Source organism: Aedes albopictus, chromosome 2, assembly GCF_035046485.1.
Source record: "Aedes albopictus strain Foshan chromosome 2, AalbF5, whole genome shotgun sequence".
NCBI classification, from domain to species: domain Eukaryota; kingdom Metazoa; phylum Arthropoda; class Insecta; order Diptera; family Culicidae; genus Aedes; species Aedes albopictus.
Window position 1 is genome coordinate 141,106,159 of NC_085137.1, and position 15,732 is coordinate 141,121,890.

The 15,732-nt window shown below is 43.5% G+C and overlaps 2 protein-coding genes across 2 annotated transcripts; both read left to right on the forward strand.

Moving 5' to 3' along the window:
- The first annotated feature begins 66 nt into the window (after positions 1-66).
- LOC115254020 (uncharacterized) lies at positions 67-795 on the forward strand. The gene has a single exon (XM_029859229.2). It carries the CDS (start codon positions 190-192, stop codon positions 787-789), a length of 600 nt encoding a protein of 199 aa, XP_029715089.1. The 5' UTR covers positions 67-189; the 3' UTR covers positions 790-795.
- Positions 796-3,695: 2,900 nt separating this feature from the next.
- LOC115258629 (vacuolar fusion protein MON1 homolog A) lies at positions 3,696-14,790 on the forward strand. Its single transcript, XM_062850537.1, has 4 exons — positions 3,696-4,610; positions 4,834-5,398; positions 5,468-5,749; positions 13,943-14,790. The coding sequence occupies exons 1-4, from the start codon at positions 3,943-3,945 to the stop codon at positions 14,081-14,083; spliced, it is 1,656 nt and encodes a 551-aa protein (XP_062706521.1). The 5' UTR covers positions 3,696-3,942; the 3' UTR covers positions 14,084-14,790.
- Positions 14,791-15,732: the final 942 nt, after the last annotated feature.

The following is a 15,732-nucleotide window of genomic DNA, read 5'->3' on the forward strand; positions in this document are numbered from 1 at the left end:
GTTCGGCTTTTCGAACATTATCGGTCGGCGCCGCCGTGTTTTCGAAGTCGTTCGGCACCACCCTTCTCTATTCTCTTATCGTCGTTTTGTTGTGATCGCAATCGGGAAAAGTGCGTGTTATCGTTTCTCCTCCGTCTCGAACAAAATGTAATTGAAAATCGCGGAAAACTGTCGTGCAAATCCATCATAATGCAACCGGACGATCTCTCGATGCCTCGCGGAGACAACAAAATCAAGGAAAAGTTAAATCTCCACGTGAAAAAACGCATCCAGGAAACGGCTAAAACTTCAACAAAAGCAGAACCTCTCACTCCCCCGCCACCACCTTCCTCAGCGGGTCCATCAACGTCGGCTGCAGCGCCACCCCCTGTGCCAGGGCCGTCTTCAGGACCAAAGACTAAAAAGCAAAAGACAAAGCACTCACCAGTGGCACTTACCGCCAGTACTGCCACCACCAGTTCATCGTTCAACCTCGCGGGCGGAAGTTCCGGCAGCGGCAAACCGCCCACCGCGGAACATCTGATGCTCTCGCCCGGGGCGCTTGGCGGTGGCAACAGTAACGATACCACCAACAGTAGCTTCAATTCCGTCGATTTGGATCCGGATGCAAACCTGTCGAACGACGGTCCCTCGGCGGACAAATCCAGTCCGGGTGGATCCGGTAACAAGGCTACGTCGAAACCGGATATTTTTACGATGATTTTGAACGAGAAGAAGAGCTCGCTAATGCGAGATCCAGAGGTAATCAAATTTTTACGAGACTTAATGGAAAAGCGAGATAAGCCCTAGCTATTATTTGAACGAAAGTCGATTTGTTGCTTCGAATGTCCTTGAATTGTAATTCTGTCCCAACTGAGGTCCCAACTCGCATAACAGTCCCATCTGTAAAAAGTGGTGAATGAGAAAACGGCATTTGAAATTCAAAAACTCATTTTCTATGTAAAACTTGAAAAAATCATTATGAAATGAACAATTTCTCCATCATTTCAATCAACACTTTCACATGCCGAATAAAACGGTATCATATGTCTGTCATACAGGTTATGATTTTCAGATTATTCACCTTATCATAAACTGGATTATAAATCGATGATTGATGTTATCATTGTTGACGTTTCAATGATAGACCGAATAGGTCGTAAGTATCGTTACCATTCAAAAATGCCTTTTTTCGCGAACAAAATTTTTCGGGAATTATACATGTTATAATCAGTTTATCATTGATTTGATGATACAGCAAATCATAAAAATAAGGGGCGAATATCTGCTTTACCGACATGAAAAATAAAACACCCCTGCGGATTTTCGCCGGATTCTGTCAAATTGGTCTACCATTCAGAGAATCATTGTTTACTTTTGTAGTTGTTTTTTAATCTTTTTTGGTGTGTTTGGGATTCGAACTGGTCGTGGTTTCCGATCATCCTACGCAATTCCTCTTGCGATACTTACGTACTGGACCAAAGCTTAGAAGTGCTCGCGGGTGACTCGAAGTCAATAATGATCTGAACTTGGTTGAAAAGTGAATTTCGCAGCTCGGAAAACAGGAACTCAGAGCAACATCTGTGAATACATCAAGGACCTCCAGTTTTTTTAGCCGGTAAGTTTGCAAGTGGTATTCAATCTGAAAATGACCAGAAGCAGCGACTGCCGAGGGCTCCTATTTTAAAGATCCGCTTGCGAGCGAGAAAAGGGTGGTGCATCCACTCAAGCCTGATAGATGGAGAGTTATTGTAGTATGCGGTACCGGCTTCATGTGACGCATTGTCCCTGTGACACGCAGTGCAAACACAGTTTATTGTGCCAAAAATGCCGAAAAGCTGCTTTACAAGTGAGATAATATGGCAGCCTAACGTGATGTCGTCCAAATATGATAAAAAACAGTCAAAATGTTATTTTTGTCGCGGCACTTATGGGAAATTTTAATAACTAAAATTATTCATGTATTATTCAATGTATCATTATTATAAGTACAATGATACTTGAAAAATTCTGAAAAATTGCTGTTTTTCAACCCTAATCATTTTATTATAAACCTATTACTATTTGTATAGTAATCATTTCACCAATGGACATCGTATAATATGAACGATGCCATGAATAGTATTTTTCTATGCGGGATATTACTTCTATACCGTCTACCCCCAATTGGCTTTTTTAGCGGTGTTGAGATTATTCCATATTCTGAATCTGCATGCGAAACTGAGCCGAAATCCAAATTTTCATGAATTTTGGTGCCCGGGAACCTATTTAAAAATCAATTTGAAGTTTGTATGGGAGCGATTTGTCGAATCACCCCTCGCCGCATTTTGTACTGGGTGGAGCTGTCAAACAGTTACCCAGCTGTCAAAAGGTGATTTCAAAAAATCTCTTTGAAATTGATTTTAGGTACCAAAATAAAGTTCTAAAAATCTGAAAAAAATCATAGTGGCTCAGAAAAAGGAGCTCTTTGGTATAAAATAAAAAAATCGATATATTTTTCTTAATTTAAAAACCCAATTGGCTTCTTTAGCGTTGTTGAGATAATTCCATATTCTGAATCTGCATGCCAAACTGAGCCGAAATCCAAATTTTCATAAATTTTGGTGCCCGGGAACCTATTTAAAAATCAATTTGAAGTTTGTATGGCAGCGATTTGTCGAATCACCCCTCGTCGAATTTTGTTCTGGACGGAGCTGTCAAGCAGTTGCCTAGCTGTCAAAAGGTGATTTCGAAAAATCTATGAAATTGATTTTAGATACCAAAATAAAGTTCTAAAAATCTGAAAAATATCATAGTGGCTCAGAAAAAGATGCTCTTTCATATGAAAGCAAAAAATCAATACATTTTTCCAAATTAAAAAACCCAATTGGCTTCTTTAGTGGTGTTGAGATAATTCCATATTCTGAATCTGCATGCCAAATTGAGCCGAAATCCAAATTTTCATCAATTTTGGTGCCTGGGAACCTATTCAAAAATCAATTTGAAATTTGTATGGGAGCGATTTGTCGAATCACCCCTCGTCGCATTTTGTACTGAGCGGAGCTGTCAAGCAGTTGCCCAGCTGTCAAATGGTGATTTCAAAAAATTTCTTTGAAATTGATTTTAGATACCAAAATAAAGTACTAAAAATCTGAAAAAATCATAGCGGCTCAGAAAAAGGTGCTCTTTTGTTTAAAAATAAAAAAATCATTGATTTTTTTTAAATTTAAAAACCCAATTGGCTTCTTTAGCGGTATTGAGATTATTAGAAACTAAGTAATCGTTGAATTGAATTGAATTGTATAGATCGCAGTAAGTCATGATAATTTGAAATATACTCTGTCATTGGCTGCCCGAACCTCGCCTGAGTAAGACCTACTTTATCAGGTTATGGGCCCAGAAGAGTTTCCATAGAAACGGTCTTTGTTTGGAGCTTCAAGATTTTTTCACCCTCATGAAATTCAAGAAGTTCTGGAAGATGATGTCCAATCAAGCTGCTGGAGGCCTAGGAGCCCAAGATGCTGGAGATGGTCGCAGTGTCGGTGCGCCTGCTGGCGGAACGAGACTGCCCGGAGGCATGGTTTCGTCGCAGGCGAGAGAAGTGCTGCGTGGATCGGAAAATTACAATTCCACAAGCAAGAACTTCATCATCGCATCTGTGGTGTCGTGTCGTTTTCGAACTTACGAATCACCCCCTGTCGCGAAATGTCAAACATCTTTTCGACTCGGCTCTTTATTTACATTTTTCAGCAGCAAAAAAAGTCAAAAATTTAATGCCACCGCCAGGCCAGCCGAGAAACAGTTCATTTTCTCGAGTGTTTTTATTGTGATTGCGCTAAAGGCCAATAAAAGCATCATTGCGAAACGATGAGCAATAGATTTTGCAACCATTAATTCGATTAGTGTGCGAAGAGGTGGAAAGTGCGTCGCCGTAGTTGAAATTCATTGCATCAAGGTTGAACGACGAAGATTTGGAGGGTGATCATGAGCGAAGCGCAATCCGCGGACATCGGTGGAGAATCGGATCGCTGCTGCGAGCCGGGCAGTTGCCAGGAAAGTATGCTCATCACCACGGACTCGATCGAAGAGTTCTCCCAGGAAATCAGCATCAGTTTGGCGGAAGACGGATCGGATCAGAACGGAACGACGACGGTGAAAGAGGCTGTGAGTGAGGGGGAGGGAACGGCGGCAGAAATGACCGGGGGCAACATTGTGAAGATTCAAGATGGATTGACGGTCGCTGATAAGGAAAGTGAGGGTGCGGTGAGCAAATCCAGTTCGTTTAGCAGTGCTAAGAGCCGAGATATGTCGGCTTCCTGCACGAGCCTGGGGGATGACGGAAGCGCAGCTGAGGAGGCCGCCGACGCTGAGGACTATCTGCATGATCCGAAGTTTCTGGCGAAGAAGAAGCATGTATTCATCTTGAGTTCGGCCGGGAAACCGATCTACACTATGCACGGGAACGAGCACAAGCTGGCGACTCTGTTCGGGGTGATGCAAGCGCTTGTCAGCTTCGTGCAGAGTAATAACGATTCGATCAAATCGATCCACGCAATGGGAGTCAAGTTTGTGTTTCTGGTAAAATCGCCTCTCATATTGGTGGCCATCTCGAGGACAAGCCACAGCGTACAACAGGTGCAGCTGCAGCTGACGTGAGTTCTAATTGCTATTCTTTTTTATATCTATTCTACTAAACTAATAATAACAGGCGGGTCTCGAAAACATAAATAATTTTATGGTAATATAGATTTATACTGCTATAATCTACCCAAAAGCTGTGTAAGCACAATAAAACATCGACCGCTACTGAGTGAATGTTACTTATGCAATGAATACCTTCGTTTAAGCTGTCTGATTATCCTTATCTCAATTCAGGGATGTCTACAATCAGATCCTGTCGACGTTGACGCTGACCAGTATGCAGAAGACCTTCGAAAGGCAAAAGAATTTTGATTTGCGTCGACTGTTGGCCGGCAGCGAACGCCTAATCGATCACCTGCTGATCAACGACAAATGCGACCACAAGCTAGTCAGCAACAACCCGTTCAGTTTCATGACCCACTCCGTGAGAATCCTTCCGCTGCAGCCGAGCATCCGGGACAACATCATCGGAGCCATTCAGAACAACTGTTCCAAAATAAAGAACCTGGTGTTTGCCGTGCTGATCGCGAATAACAAACTGATCGCGCTGGTTCGTATGAAGAAGTACTTTATCCATCCGGCGGACCTGAGGCTCATATTCAATCTGATCGAATGTTCGGAAAGTTTCAAGTCGGCCGAAAGCTGGACGCCCATCTGTCTGCCCAAGTTCGATTCGAGTGGGTTCCTGCATGCGCACGTGTCCTATCTGGCGGAGGATTGCCAGGCCTGTTTGCTGCTGTTGTCGATCGAGAAGGAGGTATTCTTCGTGCTGTCTGAGGCCAAGCGTAAGATCACAGATGTAAGTTGATCAAGCACACACACTATACGAAAAATTCATAATTATAAAACTTCTCGCTGCTCCTTCCAGAAACTGCGTCGATCCAACTGTTTGGAAGCCATTAACGAAGCAATGAACAACAAAGGTGTCAGGTTGCAAAGTATAGGTATTCCAGAGATTCGGCATTTTATCTACAAAAGCAAATCGAACGCACAGCTACTGTGCTCCGAGCCGACCGTTCCCTATTCGAGCATTGGGCAGTTCAAGCGGTTAGAGGGTATGTACTTTGAGCTGCACCATCGGATACACAACTCCGGGCGGCCGGTCAAACTTATCTACGAGATGAAGGAGAAGGAGATACTGCTGGCGTGGGTAAGTGATCACTGATCGATTTAGACTTTAATTTTAGCTACGCAACATAGATGACCGTTCAATTTGTGGCATGTCCCGTTTTGATTTTCGCGTCTAGCCAGCTAATTACCATGTGTTACGTTATCAGCTTCTGCCACTACGCGTCGTCTCCCAGTCAGGTGCAATGGAATTAATAAACCCCAAGATCTTCCCAGGTTCTGCAGACCAGATTTCACTGGGTTGCAAGCAACCACTATTTAGAAATCTTTGCCTGCGCGTGTATAAAACATCACAACTGCAAAGCAGATGTTCCGAGGTTTCACGTTCCGTATTACAGAAACCACAGATATCACTCTGAATATGGCCAATATTTTTCAAGTGATACCTGGTCGGGCAGTGTCCAGTTACTAGGCCAGTACGTACATAGAGCTCTCTTGTTGAGCTCTAAGAGCTTTTTGGTTTTATAAGCATTTGGTGTTATAAATCGTTTTGACTGATTGCAATTTTTGACATCCATCCAATTTGATAGCACTCTCTGCTCAGCCCAGCATAGTTTGATATACCGCAGAATGGTTCTGGGCCAGCAAACTGTAAATTGGAACCACTTTTAGCAAGCTTGTCTGCCATTTCATTCCCTTCAGCCACAGTGACCTGGAACCCAGTATAAGTTTACTGAGAACCCTTGGCACAACCTGAGCAGTGAAAAAATGCATTCCCAGAGAAGCTTTGAAGTGCATTTGTAAGCGCACAAGGGTCTGGTACGTTTGGCATAAGACCGTTTGGCATAAGAACATTTGGCATAAGGACGTTTGGCATAAAGGACATTTGGCATAAAGTGACGTTTGGCATATGAATATGTGAAATATATTTTCCCTCTGGAGAAAAATTAAAGAACAGCCTTCAAGGGAAAGAAGGCAAACATGCTGTTGGTGCATTATATTGGATCTCTTATTTTTGCTTTTATGAATTTGATTTTTTTCGGAAGGGGGATGTTCCAGCTTTTGTATATAGGCTGTTCTTCATCGATACAAGCAATTCAGATCCCGGTAATGGTTCCTTCCATCAAATCATCCTTGTACTTACCTTACCGATCAGGCTTAGGCCGGGGTGGCCTCTGCTGTACATAGTAGCCGTCTCCATTCCACTCTGTCCATGGCTGTTTGTCTCCAGTTCCGCACTCTGCGTAGGGTCCGCAGATCGTCCTCCACTTGGTCGACCCACCTATCTCGCTGCGCTCCACAAGAAGACGTACCGGTCGGATGGCTCTCGAGAACCATTTTAGTCGGGTTGCTATCCGACATCCTGATGACGTGACCCGCCCACCGTAGCCTCCCGATTTTCGCGGTATGGACGATGGTTGGCTCTCTCAGCACCTGATGCAGCTCGTGGTTCATTCGCCTTCTCCAAGTCCCGTCTTCCATCTGCACTCCGCCGTAGATGGTACGCAACACCTTCCGTTCGAAAACTCCAAGGGCGCGTTGGTCCTCTGCACTTAGGGTCCATGTTTCGTGCCCATAGAGGACGACCGGTCTAATCAGCGTTTTGTAGATGGTTTGTGTGTAACGACTGTTTGTAGTAATTTACAATTTCGGATTTCGGCTTATGCAGTCTAAAACCAAAGACTGCATAAGCCGAAATCCGAAAAAGTTTTGTAGATGGTTAACTTCGTGTTATGGCGAACTTTATTCGATCGTAGAGTTCTGCGGAGTCCAAAGTAAGAACGATTTCCAGCCACAATGTGCCTCTGAATTTCTCTGCTGGTGTCGTTGTCGGCGGTCACCAGTGAGCCCAAGTACACTAATTCTTCAACCGCCTCGATTTCATTGCCGTCTATATAAATTCGGGGTGGTGGGCGCGGAGATTCCTCCCTGGATCCCTTGTACTTTGTCTTCGACACATTAATTACTAATCCGATTTGCCTGGCTTCACTCTTTAGTCGGATGTACGTTTCCGCCATCGTCTCAAATTTACGAGCAATAATATTAATATCATCAGCGAAACCAAGCAGCTGAACGGACTTCGTGAAAATCGTTCCACTCGTGTTAATCCCCGCACTCCTTATTACACCCTCTAACGCAATGTTGAACAGCAAGCACGAAAGACCATCATCTTGCCGTAACCCTCTGCGAGATTCGAAGGGACTCGAGAGTGTCCCTAATACTCGAACTACGCACATCACTCGATCCATCGTCGCCTTGATAAACCGTATCAGTTTATCGGGGAATCCGTATTCGTGCATAATCTGCCATAGCTGTTCTCGATACGCCGATTTGAAATCGATGAACAAGTGATGTGTGGGCACGTTGTATTCCCGGCATTTCTGCAACACCTGGCGGATGGCGAAAATCTGGTCCGTTGTAGCGCGTTCGCCCATAAATCCAGCCTGATATTGCCCCATGAAGTCTCTTGCAATCGGTGATAGTCGGCGGCATGAAATTTGAGAGAGTATCTTGTAGGCAGCGCTCAGTAGTGTGATCGCGCGGTAGTTCCCGCAATCCAACTTGTCGCCCTTTTTGTAGATGGGACACACGTTACCTTCCATCCATTCCTCCGGTAATACTTCCTCCTCCAAAATCTTGGTAATGACCCAGTGTAGTGCTCTCACCAGTGCTTCTCCACCGTATTTTAGAAGCTCGCTTGGTAGTTGATCTGCTCCAGCGGCTTTGATGTTTTTCAACTGGCCAACCTCCTCAATCTCTTGGGGGTCAGGGGCCGGAAGTCTTTCGTGCACATACTCCTAGATCTGTTACTACGCCACCTTCGGTAATTGCAGCGTCGCCATTGAGGGGCTCATCGTAATGCTGCCGCCACCTTTCGACCACCTCACGCTCGCTCGTGAGAATATTCCCGTGATTATCTCGGCACATGTCGGCTTGTGGCACAAAGCCTCTGCGCGAGCGGCTCAGCTTCTCGTAGAACTTTCGTGTGTCCTTAGCGCGATACAGCTTTTCCATCGCTTCGCGATCTCGTTCTTCCTGCTGGCGCTTCTTCATCCGGAAGACTGAGCTCAGCCTGTTCCGCGCCTGTCTGTAACGTGCCTCAGGCTGTGACCATAGTGGGTAAGGTGAGATGCGATCGGATGCGATAAGTTATGAGATGAGAAGAGGGATGTTTGATAGGCCATAGTGCATGAGGTTTTTAATGAGGGTGCGCATGTTGTTTTCACATCCTTTTTCGCCTATTTCGTGCGCATCAACGACTCGCGTGATTTGATCGATGAAGTCGCTTGTATGTTGAAGCGCTTCTTTGGATGTGGGTAGTGAAATGATCGTTTCATCTTTTAGAGCGGAAAGATAAAATGCATCCGCTTTTTGTTTTGCGCGGGCCGTTTTTTATTTGCTATAACTTAGTCAGTTTTGATCCTGTTGCAATAGCAAAAACCGACCAGTTAAAAAAAAAAACTGGTGTAACTGTACGACATGTAATAATATCCGCGTGAGCGATGTATACACATGTTTTGACTTTCCGAACTGGGCTATCTGAGTGTTGATTTCAATTTAAATTAATATGAGACTGTTATACTGATTTTCGGCATTAAAACATTACTTGATTGTGCTGACCTCGGCAAAAAGAAACAAAAATTCGGCAATTAAGTATTATTGGGTATAGGTTTTTTTTATTACAAAATTTTCGGCGATATCTACGAGAAAAGATGTCTCTAATAAGTACACAATATTCATCATAAGGACTGTATCGTTAATTAAGAGTACACATTTGAGACCCAGTATTAAAAATGTCTTCACCTCGGCTTAACTCGTAAGCCAGGCTTACCCATATAGTTAAACCTGGCTTAACGCCTAAGCCAGGGTGAAGAAATCGGCCCTAAGTCTTATTTTGACAACTGCTGTGTGTTTATGTGTTGCTAGCGTTGTAAACAAAAGATAACCTTCATTAAAAGTTAAAGTTTTTCCTCAAGTGGAGCAACGCGAGTGTTTACGGATGAGAAGCGAAAATCGATTGTGACCAGGTACTGCTATGAAAAATAATTATCGCTAAGAAAATTAGCAAAAGTTGGAGGTGTTAGCGTTTTTCTTGTCCAAAATGCTGTCTAACGATTCGGTATGCATAACACACTGATAGAAGACTCACCCGGACGCGACAGAAAACCAGATGCGTCCAAGTCAAATTTGGACAGCAAAATTTGCAAAATCTTCAAAAGAAAAAAGGAGGTATTCATCATAGATTGCGCAAAAAAGTGTGGAACGACTATTGGTATGGTTCAGCGCGCCAAGGAGCGTACTTCCCTGAAGACTTACCCAGAAATGTCCAAAAACAGTCAAATTCTGGCGGATTATGTGAAAACTCGGGCTCGGAAACTGTACGACGATGTTTTGAGCAAAAATTACATGTGCATAATCATGGATGATGAAACGTATGTCATTGGACAACAAGGCACTTCCAGGGGCACAGTTTTTCACTGTGAAGCGTGGCACTGATGTTCTGAATTCAGAGAAATCGATTTTTTGCAAAAAAGTTGGGAAAATGTATTAGTTTGGCCAAAGTGGTATGAAATCATCACCTTTCTTCACCGTCCCACGTCGAAACATACCGGAAAGAATGCCTCCAGAAACCAATTCTGCTACTCATCTGAAAGCACAAAGGTCCTACATTATTTTAATCGGATTTGGCATCCTGCCACTATGCGCGTGACACCTTTGACTGGTATGAAGAAAACAATGTCCAATTTTAAGAAAAGGCAATGAACCCTTCAAATTGCCCGCAAATTAGGCATATTAGCTTTGATGAAAGGGAAACTACGGCAAAAGGATAGAGGAGCAGAGGACGTCATCAAATTCAAGAAAAACTGGGCCAACCCAAGCAAAACCATCGACGGAACGGTTGTCCAAAACCTTATGAAGAACATCAAAAAGAAGGTGCGAGAGCTGGCAAGATCCACGAAAAATTAAATATAAAATGATATACCATTTAATTTAATTTACAAAACAAATAAAACATTTTCAGATACAGCAATTTTCAGGTGTACTCATAATGAACGATACAGTCCTTATATTAGGTAAAAGAGTATCAATCGAAATTGATGTCACACTCTTTTCGTTAAGGGATCCTGACAAAATTTGCCTGACAAAAAAAGCAGAACTTTTCAATAAGAATCCTTTTAGCAATTAAGTTGAATAACATAAAACCATAAACTTTCTAACTTGCACATGAATAACATGTACTGAACATACGACCATATCAAACATTGATCACTTGAGTCAAATCTCGAACAAAGAAAATAAAATGTTTTCTTATACACTTATAAAAACAAAATTATGCTGTAAAAAACTTAAACGATTTGATGGAATACTATTTTATATGCAATGAAATATGTTATTTTACATGGTGATCGATAGACAGTATGATAAATTTTTATTACGTCTGGTCCATCAAAATGCATGTCATGTGAAAAAAACATTGAGTTATGTTTAAAAACAACAACATATTAACGCATTTTATGTTACCTACTAGCATTACCAACACATTAAATCCGCATTGCTTTACGTACAGAACGAGCGCAATCATAAAATCCATACCCGACAAGCATTCTCTTGCGTTCTCTTGCGATCACATGCGTCGAAGCAGCTCCATCGCATCTCCGCACTCATCGCAACTCATCTACTATGTACGGTTCATGCGTTCTGCATATAGTTTCCACAGAGTGTGCTTTGACGCTTATCCGATCTCTTATCTCTTCGCATCGCACCTCAGCCTCTATGTGCTCAACGTCATTCGCTCTCGTACGGCGTTGCAGCACTCTCGCCCATGCTGCATTTTTCTCGTTTTTCAACTGTTCACATTCGTCGTCGTACCAGTCGTTTCTGTGATTCGGAGTCGCGGAGCCTAGTGCTGTAGCCGAGGTACTACCTATGGCGGATCGGATGTCCCTCCAGCCATCTTCAAGTGTAGCTGCGCCAAGCTGCTCTTCCGTTGGTAGGGCCACTGCTAACTGCTGCGCGTAGTCTTGAGCCACTTCTACGTTACGCAGCTGCTCGATGTTGAGCCGCGGCGTTCGACTTCGACGCGTGGTGATAACTGTCGAAAGTTTTGCGCGCATGCATACAGCGACTAAGTAGTGATCCGAATCTATATTCGCACTGCGGTATGTGCGGACGTTGGTTATATCCGAGAAGAATTTACCGTCGATTAGAACGTGGTCGATTTGATTTGCTGTTTGTTGGTCGGGTGATCTCCAGGTGGCTTTGTGGATATCTTTGCGGGGGAAGAAGGTGCTTCGGACTACCATACCACGGGAGGCTGCAAAGTTTACGCATCGCTGGCCGTTATCATTCGATACGGCGTGCAGGCTGTTTCGCCCGATTACCGGTCTGTACATTTCCTCCCTTCCTACCTGCGCGTTCATGTCGCCGACAACGATTTTCACGTCACGCGGCGAGCAACCATCGTATGTTTGCTCTAACTGCGCGTAGAACGCTTCTTTCTCGTCATCGGGTCTCCCTTCGTGTTGGCAGTGGACGTTGATGATACTGTAGTTGAAGAAACGGCCCTTAACTCTCAACATGCACATCCTTGCGTTTATCGGCTGCCACCCGATCACACGTTGTCGCATCTTGCCCAACACTATAAATCCTGTTCCCAGTTCATTGGTGGAGCCACAGCTTTGGTAGAAGGTAGCCGCTCGATGCCCGCTTTTCCACACTTTCTGTCCAGTCCAACAAAGTTCCTGCAACGCCACGATGTCGAAGTTGCGGGGATGTAGTTCGTCGTAGATTATCCTGTCACATCCTGCGAAACCTAGTGACTTGCAATTCCATGTTCCAAGTTTCCAATCGTAGTCCTTATTTCGTCGCGTGGGTCTTTTCCGATTGTATCGAGTCGTATTTTCTCCTATGTTATTCGCAATGGGAATTTTACGGGTGGCTTATTAAGCCTACGCCAACACTCCTGTCTCGCCGGAGGGCCATCGTGCCAGTTCTGTTTAACGTCCCAACCAACACTGGGACGATCACGCTAATGGGGCTACCACCTTGAATCTAGCTGGGCGTGATGTAGCATTTCTTACTCAGCCGCTGGATGCCAGAACAGACGCTGTTTGAGCCGCACCTCCTCAATCTAGCTGAAGTCAGAAGGACAACAGTGCCCAGCAAGCATGGGAAAACTCATTCGCTCACCCGAATACCGGCGATGCAAAATAGCAAAAAGAACGCCAACAACCCAATACTGAGTGAGAGCACGGCGCACTAAGAACGAACGCAACACGAACGGTTCGCAACCGACGCCACCGAAGCGAATCAGGAGAGAAAAAAATAGAGTGCGAAACGAATCAGCTTGCATCGGTGTACAACGGAAAGAACTTTCGCTCTCTCAACTACCGAGTGGCATTCAGCTGATTGAATCAAAACGCACTCACTGATTCAATTCCCAGTACTGAATGCTTCCACTGAACGCTAAATGAACGTTCCAACATGAATGCTCTCGCACCCGACTCAGAACGCAAACATTCGTTCGATCTTGGTTTATTCGCCTTCGGCACTCAGATTCGGTAGCGATTCATTCGGCCGTCGTTGCTTGCGTCGCTCGGTGCTCGGCGATTGGAAAGAACGGGCAATGGAAGTGGAAAGATTTTGCTTGGCTAGAGGAGAAGCACACTCGCATCAGATTGTGCGTGCATGTGAGTAAGGGATACGCAATAAATGAATGATTTTTTCCCATCCTTGGTGCCCAGGCTGCACTACCAGCTAAGCACACAACTCTTAGCTGGCGAGCTTTGTCATCGCTTGACCCTTGGAAGCATGAGGTAGGAACTTGTGAGGACCAGAGCTATGTTGGACGCTCTCCTTATCGACTCACCGTTTTGCAGAGAGACTCTGTTCATTTATTTGCTCCAGGATGATACGGAGCGTGACAATATGCTGCTGCCGTCGGAGAGTTGTCCGGCATTCCCAGTGTTCAAATATAATTGACCCATTATTGTGGGTGACCCATGATTGTGCTATGACTGTACTGAAGGAGTTTCTTCGTTACGAAATTGTTACTGTTAAGAACTGATCATTGGATTTATTCAGTTGGGGGAGAGCCTGACAAACCGGCAAGATAACACAAGATCACAGTAACACAAAATTGAATTCGATTTTAAGGAATACTTAACTCCGTTTTGAGAATGAAAACCAACGAATATAGAAGATCAATGGAAACACGGTTCTTCAAAATCGGTTATTGTAGGTATTAACAACGTTTCATTCTCTTCATTCACAGGTCACCCAAGCGTACGAACTGTTCGCCGCGTTCGAACCGACCGTCCACCGGAACGATGTCATCAACCTGGTCAACAAGCTGCTGAAGTGGATCAAGAAGGAGGAAAACAGCCTGTTTATCCTGTCGGCACCGACCTTCTAGGAGTTGGGTTCCTTTTTCCCTTCATTTCCGTTGTTTTCGTTTGCGATCAATCCCAACAGCGGCGGTAATAGCCGAAGTAGCGAATCCGTAGGGGAGATCAGTTAGAGGGGAAAAAGTGACCATTTTGTGCCGTTATGGCGGAATAGTGAACGCTGAGATTTCCTTCCTTTTAAAGTATATTCTACCATAAAGTGTATAAAATTTGGACCGCACTGTTTGTGACTAGTGTATTCTCTCCTTTTTTAGTAAGACTACAATGACTAGAGAAAAGTTTATTTTTCTTATCTAATCGAGGTTATCCAACGTGTACTGCAATCTAGATTTATGGACCGTCACGTGACGAGCGTTTGAGCAACTCAGCGCGGATCAATCAGAGTTGAAAAGAAAACACATTTAGCAGAGCAACCATCTATTTATTCAAAGATTTTCCAATGAGAGAACAAAGACGAAACGTATTTAGAACAAGCAAAAGGTTAACAAAGAGCGATTCGAGAGAAATCACGTAGGCTAGAAGCCACGGACGTAGCATGGAAGAGTGAAGCGAATAGCGAATCCTATTAATTGTACATAGCTGTTATATAAATATACTATAAAGAACACAACACGTAAACTGTGAAATTTGCCGAACACTAACTTGTTTTAGGAGTAAGAAATTGTGTAGGTAAACTACTATGAAATACACATTATAATGAACAAATGAAATATAATGCCACGTTTGGTTTGACTTTTTAGAAGGCCCCCAGTTCTGGTGATTTAGCAGAACAAGTTAACTAAGTACCTACCGCGAGGTGCTCATATTTCGTGCACTTAAGAATTCTCGAAGTTTGATGAACGACTGAAATTTTACCATAAAGTATATCAGATTAATTTCTTCAATAATATTTAGTGCTGGCACTGTAGCTCCCAAGAAAAATATAAATTAGACAACTTCACATTATACGAGATAGTTACAGCACAGACAAACAGGCGTAACACTTGCGAAATTTCCATCGACCACGCTTTTAACGATCATTTTAAATTTTCATAGTTGTGGCTTTCACAACCAGAGGCGCGCACATCGTTTTTTTATGCGTTTGACGTTTCACACTAGCGCCTTCTGTTGACGATATGGCACAACACAGTGATTCGTGCAACTTTTCCACCAGGTGATGGTAGTGTGAACTGAGCGATGGATTTCGATGAAAATCGTTCAAGATGTTACGTCTGTTTGTCTGTGGTTACAGTATTAGTTTTGATTTGTTTGAAAGTGTCAAATTTCGTTCAAAAAGGGTTCAAATTTCGCTCACTAAGACGTGTAGAATCCGCCTAAATGTGGTTATATACTCGTATAATACACATGACACCATAACGTGTAGATCGATGTCTGTAACGAAATATGAGTGAATATTTGCTGTTTCCCATGTTCGTCCCGAATGTTTACATTAAGATTTCCAAAAATCCTTCTGTAGTTTAAAGGATTATTATTTTTGACGTTTGTTTTGCTCTTAATTGATATCTTAATTAAACAATATATGTATTGTTTGCTATTTGAATCAAATGTGCACTAGCTTTACTGATGGTCATTAATGTGAATCAAATAATTTTTTAGAGGGCAGACGGCCAACGCGCCCTTGGAGTTTTCGAACGGAAGGTGTTGCGTACCATCTACG

Coding starts and splice junctions, on each gene's coding strand:
- LOC115254020 (XM_029859229.2), top strand. CDS start 190: ATGCAACCGGACGATCTCTCGATGCCTCGCGGAGACAACAAAATCAAG.
- LOC115258629 (XM_062850537.1), top strand. CDS start 3,943: ATGAGCGAAGCGCAATCCGCGGACATCGGTGGAGAATCGGATCGCTGC. Junction 5,399..5,467: donor CCAAGCGTAAGATCACAGAT/GTAAGTTGATCA, acceptor TGCTCCTTCCAG/AAACTGCGTCGATCCAACTG. Junction 5,750..13,942: donor AGGAGATACTGCTGGCGTGG/GTAAGTGATCAC, acceptor CTTCATTCACAG/GTCACCCAAGCGTACGAACT.